Genomic DNA, 20,479 nt, shown 5'->3' on the forward strand with positions numbered 1-20,479 from the left:
GAGGACCTACTAGGATTCTTGGTAGAGACTTGGGGGCCGTAGGTACCAGGATTCAAACGCCAGCGACGCTCTCAGACTGCGTCACCATCGTTTGTGTCACGTTGTGACCTCTCCGGGTCGCAGGGGTGCACATGGGCCGTGCACCTGTGTGCGTGCAGGGACGTCTTGTTTAGCGAGACCACAACTTGCTGCAAGCAGGGACTGCCGCCCTTGTTGGTCACACGCGGTGCCACGTGTCAGGTGGATGTGAACACTTGATTTATGTTGAATTGACGCGCTACTAACGAACCTGGAGAAGATTGGTGGGAAGTGATTTTCAGTTTGATGCTGGAAATAGCAGGTTTCTTTGCCAATTTGAGTCGAAGGGACTGGCCAGTGCATTAGCCAGGAGCCAGTGTAACGTTACCAATAATGAAAGCTGCCATAGGCGTACTTGCTGTGACCCAGATGCTCCTTAAGTGCTCGTTTCGGTTGACGGAAGTCCTCTCGCCAGTTCCTGTGTACGAGGAAACCCAGGCCTCTCCTTGCAGCCGCTGCATATTTCACATCTGCTGTCGGGTGTGAAATCCTCAACTTCAGGGGTTCAGGACCGACCTCATAGTCCCCCGCCCAGGACGAAGTCCTCCCAGTAGTTCCTGCCTTAATGAACAGCTCCCCCCAGCGCTCATGAAAACTTGGGCACTTGCGTCTTCCACCTCCTGTGACAAGGACCTGACCACGTCTTGTAACTTTCACCTTCTCCCCATCACCCGACTCGCCCGTGCACCAATCCCTTCGGCCTCCCCGCCTCCCATTAACCCACTGCCCGCCCCTACCCTGCAACCTCCAGGGGGTCAGAGCAGTCCTTCTAGAGGGCATGTGTCATCCTGCTGCTGGGGACACTATCACAGCCACAGGGGCCTTTGGACTCTGGCCACGCCCACCTCTCCAGCTTCGTTTGGTACCACTCTTCTTCTCCTACTGTCCCTTTTTTTTTTTTAAGTTTATTTATTTGGAGAAAGAGAACGAATGGGAGAGGGGCAGAGAGAGAGAATCCCAAGCAGGCTCTGAACTGCCAGCTCGGAGCCTGGCTCAGGGCTTGAACCCGTGAACTGTGAGATCATGACCTGAGCCAAAATCAGGAGTCGGATGTTTAACCAGCTGAGTCACCCAGGAGCCCCTCATCCTGTCCCTTTGAGCTAAATTTGACCTTTTTCAGTCCCTGTACTCACCAGGCTTTCTTTTTTTTTGCAAGGCCTTTGCACACGCTCTTCTCACCATCTGGAATGTTCTTCCTTTCCCTTGCTTGCAGTTGATGTCTGTTTATCCTTTACATCCTTTACTCCCAAGCTTCTTTAGAAAGTTATTTTCCATCCTCCCGGACAAGGTGACACCTTCTTTTTTATTTTATTTTATTTTTTTTAACGTTTATTTATTTTTGAGACAGAGAGGGACAGAGCATGAACGGGGGAGGGTCAGAGAGAGAGGGAGACACGGAATCGGAAACAGGCTCCAGGCTCTGAGCGGTCAGCACAGAGCCCGACGCGGGGCTCGAACTCACGGAGTGTGAGATCGTGACCTGAGCCGAAGTCGGCCGCTCAACGACTGAGCCACCCAGGCGCCCCCAAGGTGACACCTTCTTATGAAATCTTTTTATTCGGTCTTGTAACTTCTTGCTGGCAGTGGTCACAGCTGTGGCTTTGCGTCTGTCCATGAGATTGGTTGGAAGCCCCCTGGAGAAGGCACCGGTTCTGGTTTTCTTCCTGCTTGCCTTTCCGGTTCATGCCTGACACCTGCCTTACTTCTCTGACCCTTTCCCATGACCTGCTCCCTGAGCACAATGGCCTTTGCCCTGCTGCTCCTTGAATGCTCTAAACGCCCTATCTCAGGGTTTTTGTACCTGGTATTTCTTCTGCCCAGACCCACTGCTTTGACCTCCTGCTCCCTCAAGAGTAGTCCTTTTTAGATGTTACCTCCTCAGAGAAGACTTCCCTCAGCACCCTATGTGAAGTACCCCCCCCCCCGGCACACCCACAGGGGGGATCACTTCGTTTGTTTGCTTTATGACAACTGCACATGTCATTATCATTTCCTGTACTTGTTTATTGTGTGTCTCTTCCCACTAGACTGTAAGCGTGCTGAGAGCAGAGGCTCTGTCTCTTCCGGCAGCTGATCCCAGCCCCTGGAATGGTGCTGCAGGAGGCATTCGGTGAATACTCTGTTGAATGAACGAACGAACATATTCAGCACATAGCACATATACACACGTACAGCCCGTGTCCTAACTTCTGTGCACCAGCCTGTAAAATCCATGTGCTTAGCCTAGAAGTTTTTTTTTTCTAATTGATCAAAGTAATACTAATGATAAGCACGATATAAAAATTAGCCATGTGCTATGGGCACTGTTCCCTGAGCACTTTCACATACGGTAACTCGTTTAATCCCTGTTTCACAAATGAAGAATCAGCAGCACAGAGAAATTAAGTAAATTGTTTAAGGTAACACAGGAAAAAAGTGGCAGAACCAAGATTCAAATATAGCTAGTCTCGATGTGTGCCCTTAACCATTATGCTATGTGGCCCCTCGAAAAAGAAAAAAAAGGCTAAAAGGGGTAGGTCAGAATCCCTAGGACAGAGTCTTACCTTCACGGAGCAGGAATGGATATCCTTGAGGCTCGCACCTCTTCCTTCAGATCTCTGCTCAGATATCACCTTCCAGAGCAGCTAACTGATCACGAGCACCTCATGGAAACAGTCTTCCCGCTCCCACCCCCTGCCCACGTTCCTGATATCCTGCCCCCGCTCCCCCCACCCCTCCGTCCCGGCCCAGTGCTTATCACCACTCGATGTATCTGTTCATCTCCCCTCCTTAGAATGTGAAGTGCATGACAGTGGGGCCTTTGGCTCTTCTGCGTTGCTGTCGAAGCCCCAGTGCCTCGAGCAGGGACCGGGGGTGCAGTCAGCACTCTGCGTATTCGCCGGGGGAGTGAATGCTCACTGCTCTTTCCAAAACCAACCAGATTCTCTTGGCAGCCAGGTGGATACGTGCCCTGTCCGCCAGCTGCTTCCCCGTCACGTTGTGCTGCGTGAGGCTTTTTAGCTAGACTTTATGGCCTCGCTCCCTCACTTCTTCCCCATGCTTCTACTTCCGCCGTCATTAAACCCGGCTGCTGCTTGGAGGCTGTTAAGGTGTCCTGTTACCCACCCGTTCTCCACATCGAGGCAAGAGAGTCGAGTGAGAGCAAGAGTGGCTTTGGTGTTGATGGCGTGTCTGTTTCTACAAGCCTCTCTCATCCTGCCTGCGGAGGAAAAGTCGGCTGAGGTTCGGGATCTGAGCTGCGTGAGAACGTTTCGTAGCCAGAACTGCCGTACCTTATCCGTGGCTTTTCATTTCAAGTCTGTTGTCCATTCGTACGAGTTGTGAATCATGGCTGCTTCTTTCCTTTAAACAACAAGGAGAATGACTCTGCCTTCTCTGATTTTTTACCTAGTTCATAATCCTCTTTCTTACTTTATCCCCCGAGATCATCCTGTATTTGTTTTTGTGTTTTAGGAAATGCCCTAACGGATTGGCTCCTTAAAGATGTTTATACACATTTTGAACATGCCATTTAAAATTTTGTCTTTTCTCAGTGCAGGTAAATGACCAAACTTTTGAATAACTTAACTGCTGCCTGATTGTAGATTATATTCCATCAAACATAAATGGGTGTCACAGTAACTGAGATGAGAAGTAGCTGGTTCTAAAATAAAACAGACTTATGGGCGCCTGGGTTGCTCAGTCGGTTAAGCGTCCGACTTCGGCTCAGGTCATGATCTCGCGGTCTGTGAGTTCGAGCCCCGTGTCTGGCTCTGTGCTGACAGCTCAGAGCCCGGAGCCTGCTTTGGATTCTGTGGCTCCCTCTCTCTCTGTCCCTCCCCCACTCATGCTCTGTCTCTCTCTCTCTCTCTCTCTCTCTCTCTCTCTCTCAAAAATAAATATTAAAAAAATTTTTTTAATGAAACAGACTTAAAAATGAGGAATGATATGTAATAATTTGACTATGACTGTAGTAACAGAAAAAAAAGGTGTTCTCAACAGTTTTGTTTTTGTTTTTAAAGTTAAAAGAGGGAGTTTTTGCTCATCTGGAATTCTGTGAACAGTTTCTATTCTGGAGCAGAGAAAGGGTTTTCTTGTTGATTTTTCAACATTGAGATAAAATTGATACTTAACGTTGTGTTAGTTTCAGGAGTGCAACATCATGACTTGACACATGTGAAGTGATCATCTCACATGGGTTAGTCAACATCCATCACCACCCGTGGTTACGCTTTTTTCTCCTACCACGAGCACTTTTCAGATCTGCTTTCTTAGCAGCGTTCATGTTGCTGTGCTGTGCATCACATCTCCAGCGTTTATTTCTCTTATAGCCGGAAGTTAGTGCCTTTTTGATACTTCTGCCCATTTTGCCCACACCCCCAGCCCAGCCCTCGCTTTTGGCAACCACCAAACTGTTCGCTGTGTCTGTGAGTTCGGGTGTGACTTTTTGTTTGTTTTTAATTTTTTTAATGTTTATTTATTTTTGAGAGGGGGGAGGGGCAGAGAGAGAGGGAGACCCAGAATCCGAAGCAGGCTCCAGGCTCCGAGCTGTCGGCACAGAGCCTGATGCAGGACTCGAAATCACGAACCGAGAGATCGTGACCTGAACCGCAGTCAGACACTCAACTGAGCCACCCAGGTGCCCCTATTATTTTGCAAGTGACCTGGACTTCTTTGCAATATACGTAGCCAGTTCTGATACTTTCAATGTAACGCGCTCCCTGCCTCATCAACATGTACTTCCCTGTGGTTTCTCCGCTTCCACTCGCCCCCAGCGCCCACAGGACAGCGACCAGAGCCTGGAGGCCGGCTGTTTAGAGGGGGGCTGAGGGTTCCCCGCGACAGAGCCCCTCGGACCTTTATTGACAACAGATTCTGGGTGTGTGAGGAGCCTCCGGGTTACTCAAATACACACGAAGGCGTGTTTTCGTCAGAGAGCCCTCCAGCTGTGTGCCAGCCCCTCTGGGCTGCTCTGACTCCAGCTGGGGAGTCCTGAAGGGTGCACACACCTGCATTCTAGACTCCCAGGGGACCCCCGGCCTGATTGACAGTCCCGCTGGATCCTTTGCACCTTCTCTTCTCTCCACTCCGCTGCCACTGCTGATCTTTGCTTCAGTAAATGGCCGTGTTCCTTTCTCTTTTCCTTCTCCAGCACCAGGACACTTCTGGGTGAGGATCCCAAATCCCTCTGTGCCGACGCTTCCCTGCCTTCCCTCCCCCAACTCTCACAACTTCCACAGGACTCCCGATAGCTCTCTCTAGCTTGTCCTTACTTTGCCTGAGTTCTGGCCTGCAGCTGGGATGGCCCGCTGGTTCTTTCTTTCTATTTTTTTCATGTGTGTTTATTTTCGAGAGAGAGAGGAGTGCAAACGGAGGGGGGACAGAGAGGGAGGGAGGGGGGAAGAGAGAGAATCCCAAGCAGGCTCTGAGCTGTCAGCGCAAAGCCCGCCGTGGGGCTCCATCCCAGGAGCCGTGAGATCACGACCTGAGCTGAAATTGAGAGTCAGACGCTTACCCGACTGAGCCCCCCAGGTGCCCCAGCTCTGGTTCCGTCTGATTGCACACCCCCCTGCCACTTCAGTCTCTACGCCCCTAAAACCAGATGGGCCACTTTCGCCCTGTAGCCAAGTTCTGTTTGTCTCATGTCGATTCTGAGATAACACTGATTTGTTTTCCTTGCAGGCTCTTCAGCAAAAGCCCTTGTCAGTTTAAAAGGTAAGATCATAGCGCGATCCTTCAGGTATGGCATAAGGTGGAAATTTAATTCATTAAATTAACGGGGATACAATGTTTCTCTTTTCTTTCTAAATTAGGCTTCATTCTAACTTTTAAGTATTGGTTTTCACTGATGAAATTTTAAATTCATAGACTGTTATAGGAGAATTGGTCCTTGGTTGTTGGAAATTACTAAGAAATTTTTTCCCCTGGGGTGCCCGGCTGGCTCAGTCGGTAGAGCATGCGACTCTTGATCTCAGGGTTGTGAGTTTGAGCCCCACAGCGGGTGTAGAGATTACTTATGAATAATAAAATCTTAAAAAGACATAGAAAAATTTTCTCTAGAATTATTGATTAAATAACTTTTTTATAATTTGCAGGTAATCTCTACCCCCAATGTGGGGCCCAAACTTATGACCCCCACATCAGGAATCACACACTCTACCGGCTGAACCAGCCAGGTGCCCCAACCCCCAAGAACTTTTTAAGTAAACATTGCAGACATCATAGTAGAGTGAAAGCATTTTTTAATTAAGGCTTTTAAAAAATGCTTATTTATTTTTGAGAGAGAGAGAGCACAAGTGGGGTAGGGTCAGGGAGAGGGAGACAGAGAATCCAAAGCAGGCTCTGAGCTGTCAGCACAAAGCCTGACACGGGGCTCGAACCCACGAACTGTGAGATCATGACCCCAGCCAAAGTCGGATGCTCAACCCATTGAGCCACCCAGGCGCCCCTAGAGTGAAAGTATTTTATTGAACAACTGTGCTCAGCTGTATTTTTGCATGAGTTTATTTCTTAGGAATCTGGCCTTAAAAATAATAATGTAAGTCTCTTGAAATAAAAGAATGATAGTACTTTTCTCGGAAGAAAAGTTGTACATGTTCCTTGGTCTTGCTCTTTCTTTCTGACGTACACTGGCCACCCCTCTTACTGTAGTTTGTTTTGAGATTTTGCTTGAGCAGGATTCTGCCGGGTAAGTAAATCCTGAACCAGGCTATGCTCAGAGTACTTTCAGTACTTGTTCAGTACTTTTAGTTTTTAGAGCTACTGTGTTGTGTGTTGTGTCGGTGATTTTCCGCATTAAGTCCCCGCTTGAGAACGCTTGTGTCTACGACTACCCTGATGTGTTTGCCTGGCAGGGTCGGCCCCACTCTGCCTTTTTTGTGCTTCTTAAAATGTACATCTGAAAAAAGTATTCCGTTATTCTTTTCCTCCGAATATTAAAACCATTTCGCTTTCAAAAAGTACATGTACAAGTGATATATTTCTTACAGAAAACGGTTAGAAAATGCTGATGAGCACCTAGAAGGAAATAAAAATAACTGTCTGTGTGTATTCATCCTAGTTTTCTGTGTCTTTATATAAACATATCCTTTTTGTAAAAATTGAGCTCGCTCTCTTTATTTTCATAATATCTCTCATCAGTTACCTGATCGGATTGTTTCCGGTTGCAGATAGCTCTGAAGACATTTCTTTGAATCAAGGAAAACAGAAACACCCACACGTTTTATTTTTGTATAGCCAAGGTTTCACATATCGAAGCAGGAAACGTTTAGAAATATACTCTAAATTCAAAGTCAGAAGCTTTTTCCATTTTTCCACTGCCTGTTTTCAATCAGATTGTGCTTCTTATTCTTAGCAAATTAGAATGAAGGAATTACTAAAACACAAAGAAAGAAACCACACATATTTTAATAGGAGAATTTAACACTTTCAAGATTCAGTGCCTTGTCCGATTATTTAGCGCTTGACAAAAAAAAAATACGGAAGAGATTTTTCATTTGTAATAAACCAAAATTACTATGCTCAGTATATTTTTTCCATATTGGTAAATATTTCAGATATATTGCTGTTAATAAAAAGGCAATGTTTGTAGTATAAAATCCTTTGAACTTAAATCTTATTAGTAATAATTACTTATTACAGAGGGAAGCTTATCTAACACACGGAATGAAAAGTACAGCTCTTTACAAAAAACACCTGTTTGGAAAGGCAGGAACACGGGGTCTACTGTGGAAATGGTAAGGAATTAGTGTTTCTTACTCTTTAGAATATGAGAGCTAAATTGTCTGTATTATTGTCATGTGCAGATTCTTACAGGACAGCAAGAGTTTCCCAAGGTTTTCCCCATCTCCAGGCATTTGAGTCTTTAAGTGTCATTGAGTAGTGTACGATCATACTCCATCAGTAGCCTTTGATAATCTGGCCATCAGGCATTTATTAAGCAATTGCACTGTCTTTAGTAGGCGAGACGAAAAACAAACAAACAAACAACCACACACACCAACCTCTGATCACTCCAAGTCATACTTTATTTAGAATACAGAAAATGTCACATGCTCCCTGCAAAAAGATATAGAAGTAAGTGGTAAGATCTCAAAATCTCACGTAGGTCAAGGGTAAGTACAGGTATGATAGAAGGGACTTCCTGCCAGGGCTATGGGGTGTTAAGACTCTCGGTGGGTTTAATTTCAAGGCCCGGCACCTCTAGCCTTGACTCTGTCGGATGCTGGCCGTATGCTGTGAACCCTCTGTGCCTACCTCCCTTCCAGCTGGGCGGGAGACCGTGTCCAGTGCTGGGACAAGGATTTGAAACAGGATGTGGGTACGATTGGGATATTACTTCTGTTGTCCTTCTCTGTTGCCGAGGCCTCCGAACCCAGGGTGGACTGTAAAATTGTTCGTATTACTGACCCCTAAGCGTATGGTGTCTTTTGGGCACTTAAGCCAGTTAGTTCTGGTTCTGTGGTCTAGTTCGGTTCTCCGGGCGCTTATCAGATACCCAAGATAGGAATCTTGTGCTTTTGTTCACAAATGGAAATTCGGGTAACAGTTCTCGACAGAGTGTCTAGTATGTTATTACGCGTTTCAGTTGAGTCTCTCGCGTGATGTAGTAACTTTGTCCAGCCCAGCCCTGTGCGGCGGACGCCGTATGATACACCCCCTGCTGTCAGTCTGAGCACTGACCCGACGAGGTCTGGAATTGTCAGAGCTTACTTTCCTCTTGCACGTTCAAGGCTTCTAAGGCCACTTGGGCTCCAATTTTACTCATCAGCTAGGTGTTTGAATTGTAAACAGATTGCATCAGTATGCACGTCACTGCTCTGTAAATCTAAGATCAGTCACGTCTGACTTTGAGCGCTTGGTATCACCGACACTCCATCCTTCCAGCCTCAGCTGGATCACCCAGGTACAGGATTAGATTTTGGAAGAAAAATGAGAAGTGTTCGGTCTTTTTATTAAAGAAACAAATTTCTATCCTAGCCTTTCAGAAACTCAAAGCGAAGTCGACTCTTTTCTGATGAAGACGACAGACAAATAAATACCAGGTCCCCTAAAAGAAACCAGAGAGTGGCGATGGTCCCGCAGGTACGTGTGTCACAAGCATTTTGTTCCACGGGAAGGGAGGCGAGCAAGTGCTCACGTGATCAGGTTTGTTTTTATTATTCTGTTACGTCTCAAGTAACAAGTTTTTTTTTTTTAATTTTTTTTTTTCAACGTTTATTTATTTTGGGGACAGAGAGAGACAGAGCATGAACGGGGGAGGGGCAGAGAGAGAGGGAGACACAATCGGAAACAGGCTCCAGGCTCTGAGCCATCAGCCCAGAGCCTGACGCGGGGCTCGAACTCCCGGACCGCGAGATCGTGACCTGGCTGAAGTCGGACGCTTAACCGACTGCGCCACCCAGGCGCCCCTCAAGTAACAAGTTCTTAAGTCAGCGCTCCAACTCAGCTCCTGTATTAGTGACCTAGAAAGGCCATTATTTTTATTGGTGGACTTTTTCCCACCGTAGAAAGCCAGACCTGTCTCACAAATGCACACTTGCAAGCATGGAGAGGAGAGTGGACTGAAAACAAGTAGGATTTGGTAATAGAATTTGTCAGTTCAGAGTTTTGTAAAGAAATGAGAGGGGAGAAAACATTTTACTTAATGACTGGAAAGTATGTTTTGTGTGTGTGTGTGTGTGTGTGTGTGTGTGTGTGTGTGTGTTTAAACATTTATTTTTGAGAGAGAGAGAGAGCACTCACAGGCAAAGGGCAGAGAGAGAGAATCCCAAGCAGGCTCCACGCTGTCAGCCCAGAGCCTGATGTGGGGCTCAATCTCACGAACCATGAGCTCATGACCTGAGCTGAAACCAAGAGTCAGGTGATGAACCGACTGAGCCACCCAGGCACCCCAAAAAGTTCATTTTTTGAAGTATGATGTGCTATCCCGAATTGGATTCTGGGACAGGAAAAGGACATTAGTGGTAAAGTCTGTAGTTTAGTTAATACTGTTGTGCCACTACTAACGTCTTAGTTTTGACAAACCATGGTTATGGAAGGTGTTAACATTAGAGCTGGGTGAGGGGCATATCTTCACAACTTTTCTGTAAATTTACAATTTTTCCAATCGTTAATTTTTACCTCTACCCGTTCCCTAGGTATGCTTCCTTTAGTAACTAGTGACTGCTGTCATGAGTTTGATTATCCTTTTAGGTCTTTCTAGGGCTTTTCTAAAACTTTAAATAGGTGTTCACAGAAAATATGTGGTATTCTTTAATGTTTCTGGTTTTAAAATTCTATTTGTAGTATTATTTTCATGATAACATACACATCATTCTGTAATTTAGTTTTTCATTTAAAAGTCTGTTTTGGGGGTGCGTAGGTGGCTCAGTCAGTAAAGCGTCTGACATTGGCTCAGTTCATGCTCTCGTGGTTTGCGAGTTCAAGCCCCTGCATCGGCTCGCTGATGTCAGCACAGAGCCTGCTTTGGATCCTCTGACCCTCTCTCTTTGCCCCTCCCCGACTTGCGTGCGCGCCCTCTCTCTCTTTCTCTCTGGAAAATAAACAAACGTTTAAAAAAAAAAAATTGGGGCACCTGGGTGGCTCAGTTGGTTAAGCATCTGACTTCGGCTCAGATCGTGATCTCACCATCCGTGAGTTCAAGCCCCACATGGGGCTCTGTGCTGACAGCTCGGAGCCTGGAGCCTGCTTCGGATTCTGTGTCTCCCTCTCTCTGCCCCTCCCTTGCTCACGCTCTGTCTCTCTCTCTCTCAAAAATAAATAAAGATTAAAACAAAAATTTTTTTTAATTAAGTCTGTTTTTGAGATTTGGCCATGCTGATTGATTGAGGTAGATGATAGGTAGACTTCAGTGTTTGCTTTCTTTTTACCGTTATATATTATTGAGCCTTACGATACCGTAGTTTGTACGTTCTCTGGCTTACGGGCATTTAATTGGTTTCTAAGTTTTTACTAGTACAGATAATGGTGTCGTGAACACCCCAGGCCTGTCTGTATAAACTGGCAGGTGTTTTTCTAGGACAGATGCCTGACATGTGAAACTGCCAGATCACAGGATGTGCACATTTAAACGTTTTGTTTGGCTTTATTTGCTTTTAATTTATCTCCAAGTTACTTGGCATCTAGTGCAATAATGATTTCAGGAGTAGATTCCAGTGATTCACCCCCCACGTATAACACCCAGTGCTCATGCCAGCAAGTACCCTCCCTAATGCCCCTTCCCCGTTTAGCCCACCCCCCGGCCACAGCCCCTCCAGCAGCCCTCAGTTTGTTCTCCGTATTTAAGAGTCTCTTCTGTTTTGTCCCCCTCCGTTTTTATATTCTTTTTGCTTCCCTTCCCTTATGTTCATCTGTTTGGTCTCTTAAAGTCCTCATATGAGTGAAGTCATACGGTATCTGTCTTTCTCTGACTAATTTCACTTAGCATAACACCCTCCAGCCCCATCCCCGTGGTTGCAGCAGTTAAACATTGCACAGCAGTCCCACCTCGTTCTCAGAGGCCCCGTGCTGGCTGGTGTGCTCTCCCCACAGCCCGTCCCGGTGCCTGTTTCCCCAGCGTTTGCTGCTCCGCACGGAACCAAGCGTCTGATTTTTGCCGATCCGATAATAGCATCTTCCTGGTTTTCGTTGGCATTTCATCTGTGAGTGACCTCGAGTACTTTTCACAGAGGTTTAAAAATGATTTCTTGGGGCCTCCTGGGTGGCTCAGTTGGTTAAGCATCTGACTCTTGATCTCAGCTCCGGTCTTGATCCCAGGGTCATGAGTTCAAGCCCCGTGCGGAGCTTGGTGCTGGATGTGAAACCTACTTTTAAAGATAAATAGGGGCGCCTGGGTGGCGCAGTCGGTTGGGCGTCCGACTTCAGCTCAGGTCACGATCTCGCGGTCTGTGAGTTCGAGCCCCGCATCGGGCTCTGGGCTGATGGCTCAGGGCCTGGAGCCTGCTTCCGATTCTGTGTCTCCTTCTCTCTCTGCCCCTCTCCCCTGCATGCTCTGTCTCTCTCTGTCTCAAAAATAAAAAAATAAAAAAAAGTTAAAAAAAATTAAAAAAAAAGATAAATAAATGAATAATCAAAGAAGAGAAGAGAAAAACGATTTCTTTCCCATAAACTGTTTGTCTTTTTTCCTATTTTCTGTTAGACTGTTGATCATTTTCTTATTCGTTCATAAGAATTTTTTTTTTTAATTTTTTTTTTTAACGTTTATTTATTCTTGAGACAGAGAGAGACAGAGCATGAACGGGGGAGGGGCAGAGAGAGAGGGAGACACAGAATCCGAAACAGGCTCCAGGCTCTGAGCCATCAGCACAGAGCCCGACACGGGGCTCGAACTCACGAACCGCGAGATCATGACCAGGCGCCCCTCATAAGAATTTTTTATATGCTAAGAATATTAGCCATTTGGCCTGTTTATATTGATTGTAATTTTTCTCAGTTTGTAGCTTGTTTTTTTGACTCTGTTTCTGCATTTTTTACCATGCAGGACTGAAAAAAATTGAAGGGTCAAATACAACTCTTTCCTTTTAGCACTCCCTGGGTTTATACTTACTCAGAAAGATCTTCCTTAGTCTGACATTTATAGTTTTTGAATTCACGTGTATTTAATTCATTTTTTTTTTAATGCTTCAATTTTCACTTCATCTGGGATTTATTTTGGAGTAAGGGATTAGGTGAGACTGCAGCCTTGATTTTTCCCAGAGGACTACTTAGTGGTCCTGGTCTCATTGACTGAGTGGTCCATCACGATTTAAAATGCTGCCTGCATCCAGCTCTTGGCCGGCTCAGGTCATGATCTCGAGGTCGCATGATCCAGTCCCCTGTCGGGCTCCTCGCTGGGTGTGTTGGGATTCTCTTTTCTTCCTGTACCCCTTCCCTGCTCGCGCTCACTCTCAAAATAAGTAAATATACGTTAAAAAATTAAAAAAAAAATTAAGATGCTGCCTGCATCACAAGCTACGTTCCTGTATATATTTGGGATTATTTCTAGACTTTGCATCTCCCTCTGTCTAGTATGTCCCTGTATGTGCCAGTGTCAAATTGTTTAATATGCTTTTACATAGTGTTTTCGTATCTGGTAAGATATTATTACATATCCTTTTCTTAGGTTCTCAAAAGTATCCTTGCACTTTTTTTTTTTTAAGTTTGCTTATTTTGCGAGAGAGAGAGAGAGAGAGAGAGAGAGGGAGAGCATGAGTGGGGGAGGGGCAGAGAGCGAGGGAGAGAGAATCCCAAGCAGGCACTGCACTGTCAGCGTGGAGCCCGATGTGGGGCTCGAACTCACGAACCGGGAGACCATGACCGGAGCTGAAATCAAGAGTCAGACGCTTAACCAATCGAGCCACCCAGGTGCCCCTTCTTGCACAATTATTTTTCCATAGGAACTTTAGAGTGACCCCGACTAGGAGAAAAATTTTGTTGGGATTTTTATTGGTTTCACACTAATATGAATTACTTTATGTCCTATGACGTGTTTGTAACACTGAGACCGTCCGTCCAAGAACTGCTGGTAGGTTCCACTTATTCGGGCCGTGGTGTTCCTCTGTCGACTTTACAGACTTTTCCATGTTGATCTTGTACATTTCTTCATGGTATTCCTAAGTATTTAATACTGTTGTGCTGGTCATTTTTGCTTTCATAAACAGGATATTTCCCGTTTTATTATCTAACTGATTCTCACTTATGCAGAGGAAAGTACTGATTTTTTTTTTTAAGATACGGATTTTTCAGAAATGTTTATTCAGAGAGAGAGAGCGAGTGAGCACAAGCATGAGTGGGGGAGGGGCAGAGAGAGGAAGAGCGAGAATCCCAAGCAGGCTCCGCACTGTCAGCGCAGAGCCCAACACAGGGCTTGAATCCACGAACTGTGACATCATGACCTGAGCCAAGACCAAGAGCCGGTTTTTTAACCTACTGAGTCACCCAGGCACCCCTTGTTTTGTTTTTCCGTTTATCTATTTTAAGAGAGAGCCGCAAGCGAGGGAGGGAGAGAGAGAGAATCCCAAACAGGCACCGTGTTACCAGTGCCAAGCCCAGTGTAGGGCTCGATCCCACAAACTGTGAGATCATGACCTGAGCCAAAGTCAAGAGTTGGACGCTTAACCGACTGAGCCAGCCAGCCCCCCAGGCGCCCCTAGGATACTGATTTTTGCACATCAACTTTGTATTCGCCCGCTTCGTTAGATTCTCTTACTATTGTCAGTGACTACAGTTGATTTTCTTGAGTTTGCTAGGACAGCCATATCACCTACAAACAACGATTTTTGTCTTCTCCTTTACAGTTTTTATTCCTCTTACTGGGTAATTCCATCAAAACAACGTTAAAAAATAGTGATAGTCAATACCTTGGTCTTATCTCCCATGTTAGTGACCGTGGTTTTAGTACTTTGACTATGATGATGACTTTTGGGTTGGAATGAGGAGAAATAAGTTTTACAGGTTCAGAAGGTGTCCATCTATGTTTATTTTCTTGGTCAGTAGAGCCAAAGGTTTGTCCGTTTTGTTGATCTGTTCAAAGAACTTTTGGTTCATCATTTTGTCTCTTATTTTTCTATTTCATTTATTTCTGCTCTAATCCTTTTTTTCCTTGTTTTTTTTAACTTGTTTTATTTTTTATTTTTTAAAATTTACATCCAAATGAGTTCGCATATCGTGCAACAATGGTATCAGGAGTAGATTCCTTAGTGCCCTGACCCATTTAGCCCATCCCCCTTCCCATAACCCTCCCATAACCCTCAGTTCTCCATATTTATGAGTCTCTTCTGTTTTGTCCCCCTGCCTGTTTTTATATTATTTTTTTTTCCCTTCCCTATGTTCATCTGTTTTGCCTCTTAAATTCCTCATATGAGTGAAGTCATAGAATTTTTGTCTTTCTCTGACTAATTTCACTTAGCATAATACCCTCCAGTTCCACCCACATAGTTGCAAATGGGAAGATTTCATTCTTTTTGTTTGCCGAGCAATACTCCATTGTATATATATACCACGTCTTCTTTATCCATTCATCCATCGATGGACATTCGGGTTCTTTCCATACTTTGGCTCTTGTCGATAGTGCTGCTATAAACATGGGGGTGCACGCGTCCCTTCGAAACAGCACACCTGTATCCCTTGGATAAATGTCTAGTAGTGCAATTGCTGGGTCGTAGGGTAGTTCTACTTTTAGTTTTTTGAGGAGCCTCCATACTGTTTGCAGAGTGGCTGCACCAGCTTGCGTTCCCATAATCTTTTTTTTTAATCTTTTTTTCATGTTTATTTATTTTTGAGAGAGAGAGAGAGACAGAGTGTGAGCAGGGGAGGGGCATAGAAAGAGGGAGACACAGAATCTGAAGCAGGCTTCAGGCTCCGAGCTGTCTAGCACAGAGCCCGACGTGGGGCTTAAACCCACAAACTGTGACATCATGACCTGAGCTAAAGTCAGACGCTTAACCGACCGAGGCACCCAGGCGCCCCTCTGTTCTAATCTTTATTTAATTTTTTTTCTTTCTGCTTGCTTTGGGTTTTCTTTGCTCTTCTTTTTCTAGCCTAAGGTGGAAGAATAGGTTATTATTATTATTATTTTTTTAGACCTTTCTTCTCTTCTAATATAGGCATTTATTCTATAAATTAACCCCCCAACCACTGCTTTAGCTGTATCACTTATTTAACTATTGGTACGTTGTGTATTTTCATTCTGTCTACTTCTACTGAGATTTTTTTTTAGCGAATGTTGAATTTTATCAAATATCTTTAGCACCAATAGAGGTGATCATATGATTTTTATTGTTTTAATTCATTAATAATGGCAGACTGTGTTAATGGTTTTCTTATACTGGACCGTCCCCACATTCCACTTGATTGTGTTGTTCCATTCTTTTGATATTGTGATGTTGTATCTCGCAACTTTTTTTTTTTACACTTTGAGAAAATTGAGATGTCATTGATGTATAATGTTATATAAGTTTCAGGCACACAACATAATGATTTGATATTTGTGTACATGGCAAAACGATTACCACAATAAGAATAGTTAACACATCTGTCACTGTAGTTCCAAATTTTGTTTCTTGTGATGAGAACTTTTGTTTAAGTTTTATTTATTTATTTTGAGAGAAGGAGAGTACTTGTGTATATGTGTGCATGGGAAGGGCAGGGGTGGAGAGAGAATCCCAAGCAGGCTCCGTGTTGTCAGCACAGAGCCTGATGTGGGGCTCGACCTCACGAACCAGGAGATCACGACCTGAGCCGAAATCAAGAGTCAGACACTTAACCAACTGAGCCACCCAGGCGCCCCTCTTGTGATGAGAACTTTTAAAATCTCTTCTGTTAGAACCTTTCAATACTCAGGACACTATTTACTACAGTCATCACACTGTACGTACATGCCCATGAGCACTGACTTCATAACTGGAAGCTTGTGTCTTTTGACCCCTCTCCCCTATTTCAGTCCCCCCCGCCCCTCCCAGGAACCACCAGTCTTTCTGTATTTATGAGTTTGGGTTTTGTTTTTTTTGTGTTTTTTTGGTCTATTTTGTTTTTCAGGGAGTTTTTTTTAGATTTCACATATGCGTGAGATCATACGGTGTTTGTCTTTCTCTGACTTACTTCTCTGAGCATAATTCCCTTAAGACCCATACGTGTTATTGCAGGTGGCAAAGTTTCATTCTGTTTTTTATGCCTGAGTAATATTCCTCTGTGTGTGTGTGTGTGTGTGTGTGTGTGTGTGCGCGCGTGCGCACACGCTCACATGCGCACACGTGCATGTGAATGTGCATACCCACCACATCTTCATTACCCTTCATCCATTGGTGGACACTTAGGTAGCTTCTGTGTTTTGGCTGTTATAAATAATACTACAGTGAGCATCGGTGCAAATATCTTTTCAAGGTAGTGTTTTCGTTTTCTTCAGATAAATACCCAGAAGTGGAATTACTGAATAAGGTTCTATTTTTTTTTTTAATTTTTTTAATGTTTATTTACTTTTGAGAGAGAGAGAGAGAGAGAGAGAGAGAGAGAGAGAGAGAGGGAAACAGAACACAACTGGATGAGGGGCAGAGAGAGAGAGGGAGACATAGAATCTGAAGCAGGCTCCAGGCTCTGAGCTGTCAGCACAAAGCCCGACGCGGGGCTTGAACACATGAACCGTGAGATGATGACCTGAGCCGAAGTTGGACACTCAACCGACTGAGCCCCCCAGGCGCCCCAAGGTTGTTCTACTTTCAAATTTTTTGAGGAACCTCCGTGTTTCCCATAGTGGCCGCACCAGTTCACATTCCCACCCACAGTGCAAGAGGGTTCCTTTCTCTCCACATCCTCGCCAACACCTGTTGTTTCTTGTCTTTTTTATAATATTGGCCACTTTGATAGATGGGAGGTGATGCCCCATTGTGGATTTGCCTTTCCCTGACAATGACTCCTGTTGACCTTTTTGTGTACCTGTTGGCCATCTGTATGTCTCTGGGGAAATGTCTCTTCATATCGTCTGCTCATTTGTTTTTTTAATTTTTTTTTAACGTTTTATTTATTTTTGAGACAGAGACAGAGCATGAACGGGAGAGGGGCAGAGAGAGAGGGAGACACAGAATCGGAAGCAGGCTCCAGGCTCTGAGCCATCAGCCCAGAGCCCGACACGGGGCTCGAACTCACGGACCGCGAGATCGTGACCTGAGCTGAAGTCGGATGCTTAACCGACTGAGCCACCCAGGGACCCCACGTCTGCTCATTTTTTAGGTGGATTGGTTTTTTTGCCATTGAGTTGCATGAACTTTTTATATATTTTGGATATTGACCCTTGATCAGATACACAATTTGCAAATATTTGCACCCATTCTGCGGACTGCCTTTTCGTTTTGTTGATGGTTTCCTTTGCTGTAAGGAAGCTTTTTACTCTGATATGGTCCCACTTGTTAATTTTTGCTTTTGCTGCCTTTGCTTTTGGTATTAAATTAAAAAAAAAAAAAAATCCTCACCAAGACCAAGCTCTAGGAGCTTACCACTGACGTGTTTTCCTAGGAATTTTATGGTTTCAAATCTTACATTCGAGTCTTTAATCTGTTTTGAGTTTATTTTTGTGTGTGGTGTAAGAAAGACAGTGGTCCAGATTCATTCTTTGACATGTGGCTGTCTCGTTTTCCCAACACCATTTGTTGAAGAGACTGTCCTTTCCGCATTGTACATTCTTGCCTCCTTTGTTGTAAATTAATTGGCCATATGTGCACGCATTTATTTCTGGGCTCTCTATTCTGTTTTATTGATCTACGTGCTTTTATGCCAGTATGATACTGTTTTGATTACTGTAGCTCATAGTATAGTGTGAAATTAGGGAATGTGATGTCTCCAGCTTTGTTTTTGTTCTTCCTTCTCAAGATTGCTTTGGCTACTCTGGATCTTTTGTGATTCCATAACATTTTCAGATTGTTATACTTCTGGGGAAAATGCCATTGGAGTTTTCATAGGGAGTGCATTGAATTTTAGATTGCTTTAGATACAATGGACATCTTTTTTAAGTTTATTTATCTTGGGGAGAGAACGAGTCAGGGAGGGGCGGAGAGCGAGAATCCCAAGCAGGCTCCTCGCTGACAGCATGGCGCCCGATGCAGGGCTTGATCCCATGAACCGTGAGGTCATGACCTGAGCCGAAACCAAGAGTCGACACATAAATTGACTGAGCCACCCAGGTGCCCCCATAGTATGGACGTTTCAACAAATATTAATTCTCCCAGTCCATGAGCACGGAAGGTCTTTCCAAGCATTTTTAACATTCTTGCAAATGAGTGATATTTTTTGAGATTTCCTTTTATTATACTTTGGCAGATTTTATTGTTACGCTGTCTACATAAAAATAGTTGGGAAGCTCTTTCTTCCTTGAGTTGAAGCATTTTGATAGCACTGGTGCTGTGGTTTGATCGAGATTCACCGGTGAACCTTCCGGGCCTAGTGCTGTGTGCTTGCATTTTCTCTCTGTGTCACACTTCTCTTCTTCCTGTATGTAGCGCAGTGCTAACATGATGGGGACGATCACGTCACCTTCCTTATCAGAATAGGTTAGGAAACTGGAGGTTTTACCTTTGTAAGAAATAATCAGAGTGCTTATTTTATTAAGTAATAACAGAAAATGTTGTTGTTGAACCTTTCGAGTACTTAACCATAATCTGCCTTCTTACACGTGTCTTTGATGTTACAGATGTTCATTTTTATTTGATGGACCTGTAATTAATCTCTTTTTATTGTGTAGAAATTTACAGCAACAATGTCAACACCAGATAAGAAAGCCTCACAGAAGATTGGTTTTCGATTACGTAACCTACTCAAGCTTCCCAAAGCACATAAATGGTGCATATATGAATGGTTCTACTCAAATATAGATAAGTATGTATCTGGCTTACATCGTGAATATCACTTGAACCAAAAATTGAACTTTTTCAAATGTTATAAGCCATCCTCTTTCTTATAGGTCTGTTTTGATTCTATTTTTTCTGATTCCTTTTTCTTTTCTCCATTCTAGTTTTCCCCTCCCCCCTTTTGCAGAAGTTGTTACACATTTTTATGAAAAGTCAAATGAAAGTATAATTTCTATATCATAATTTACAGACTGTGGAGTGGATACCCTAAAACAGAGCTCCCTTATTTGTAATGAACCAGATGTGGTTTATAAATCTTGAGATTTTTTCTTTCTTTAGAGAGTGAGAGAGAGAGCGGGAGAGGGTGAGAGAGAGAGAGAGAGAGAGAGAGAGAGAGAGAGAGAGAGAGAGAATATCCCAAGCAGGCTCTGTGCCCAGCTCAGAGCCCAATGCGGGGCTCATCCCACGACTGTGGGATCATGACCTGAGCTGAAATCAAGAGTTGCCACATAACTGACTGTGCCAGTCAGGCGCCCCAGATCTTGAGACTTTTAAATGCTAGTATATTGGGGCACTCCCTCCTGACTCAGTCAGGAGAGCATCCGACTCTTGACCTCAGGGTTGTGAGTTCAAGCCCCATTGGGCGTGCTACTTAAAAAACATGCTAGTATATTGGTAGAGAAGCAGTTACTAATGGTAGAAATGATTCAGTGAGATTTTTAAGATAAGCTTTTTATTTGGGACATAGTATTTATATACTTTAATTATACATAAATGTTTCAATAGAACATAGAGATCCGGGCGAAATCCAATTATTCAACAATAGTAACAATAGAAACAATTCTGAATTCTTATCCATCCTAATCGAGTTGGATCTGTGCTAATCACTGATGCTTGCTCTGCTGGCCACTTATCTTGACTTCCCCTTCCTGGTTTCTAAACCAGTTGCCTACACTGCAGTGACCTCGTGGATGGTCATATCTGACCCTGAAACTCACGTGTGATTTGATTGCTAAGTCTGGTTCCTGGTTTCCCAAACTCACGAATGATTGTTTTATTTTTGGCCACAGCTTTTTCCATAGGCTTATGACACTCCCAGGGTGTCCTGG

General features: G+C 44.3%; 1 protein-coding gene across 3 annotated transcripts in view; it reads left to right on the forward strand.

Moving 5' to 3' along the window:
* Positions 1 to 52: 52 nt before the first annotated feature.
* Positions 53 to 20,479, forward strand: part of LIN9 (lin-9 DREAM MuvB core complex component) — a 61,768-nt gene continuing 41,341 nt past the window's right edge. Inside the window, exons 1-5 of one of the 3 annotated variants that reach the window (XM_040451902.1) lie at positions 53 to 940; positions 5,740 to 5,772; positions 7,699 to 7,793; positions 9,037 to 9,141; positions 19,265 to 19,398. In XM_040451902.1, the coding sequence (XP_040307836.1) occupies positions 667 to 940; positions 5,740 to 5,772; positions 7,699 to 7,793; positions 9,037 to 9,141; positions 19,265 to 19,398 (641 nt within the window). In that variant the 5' untranslated portion in view covers positions 53 to 666. Of the gene's footprint in view, positions 941 to 5,739; positions 5,773 to 7,698; positions 7,794 to 9,036; positions 9,142 to 19,264; positions 19,399 to 20,479 lie in introns of those variants that run through there. The other 2 variants (XM_040451903.1, XM_040451904.1) reach the window with 2 other exon arrangements.

This window comes from Herpailurus yagouaroundi, unplaced genomic scaffold, assembly GCF_014898765.1.
Source record: "Herpailurus yagouaroundi ecotype Mexico unplaced genomic scaffold, PumYag 205, whole genome shotgun sequence".
Taxonomy (NCBI): domain Eukaryota; kingdom Metazoa; phylum Chordata; class Mammalia; order Carnivora; family Felidae; genus Herpailurus; species Herpailurus yagouaroundi.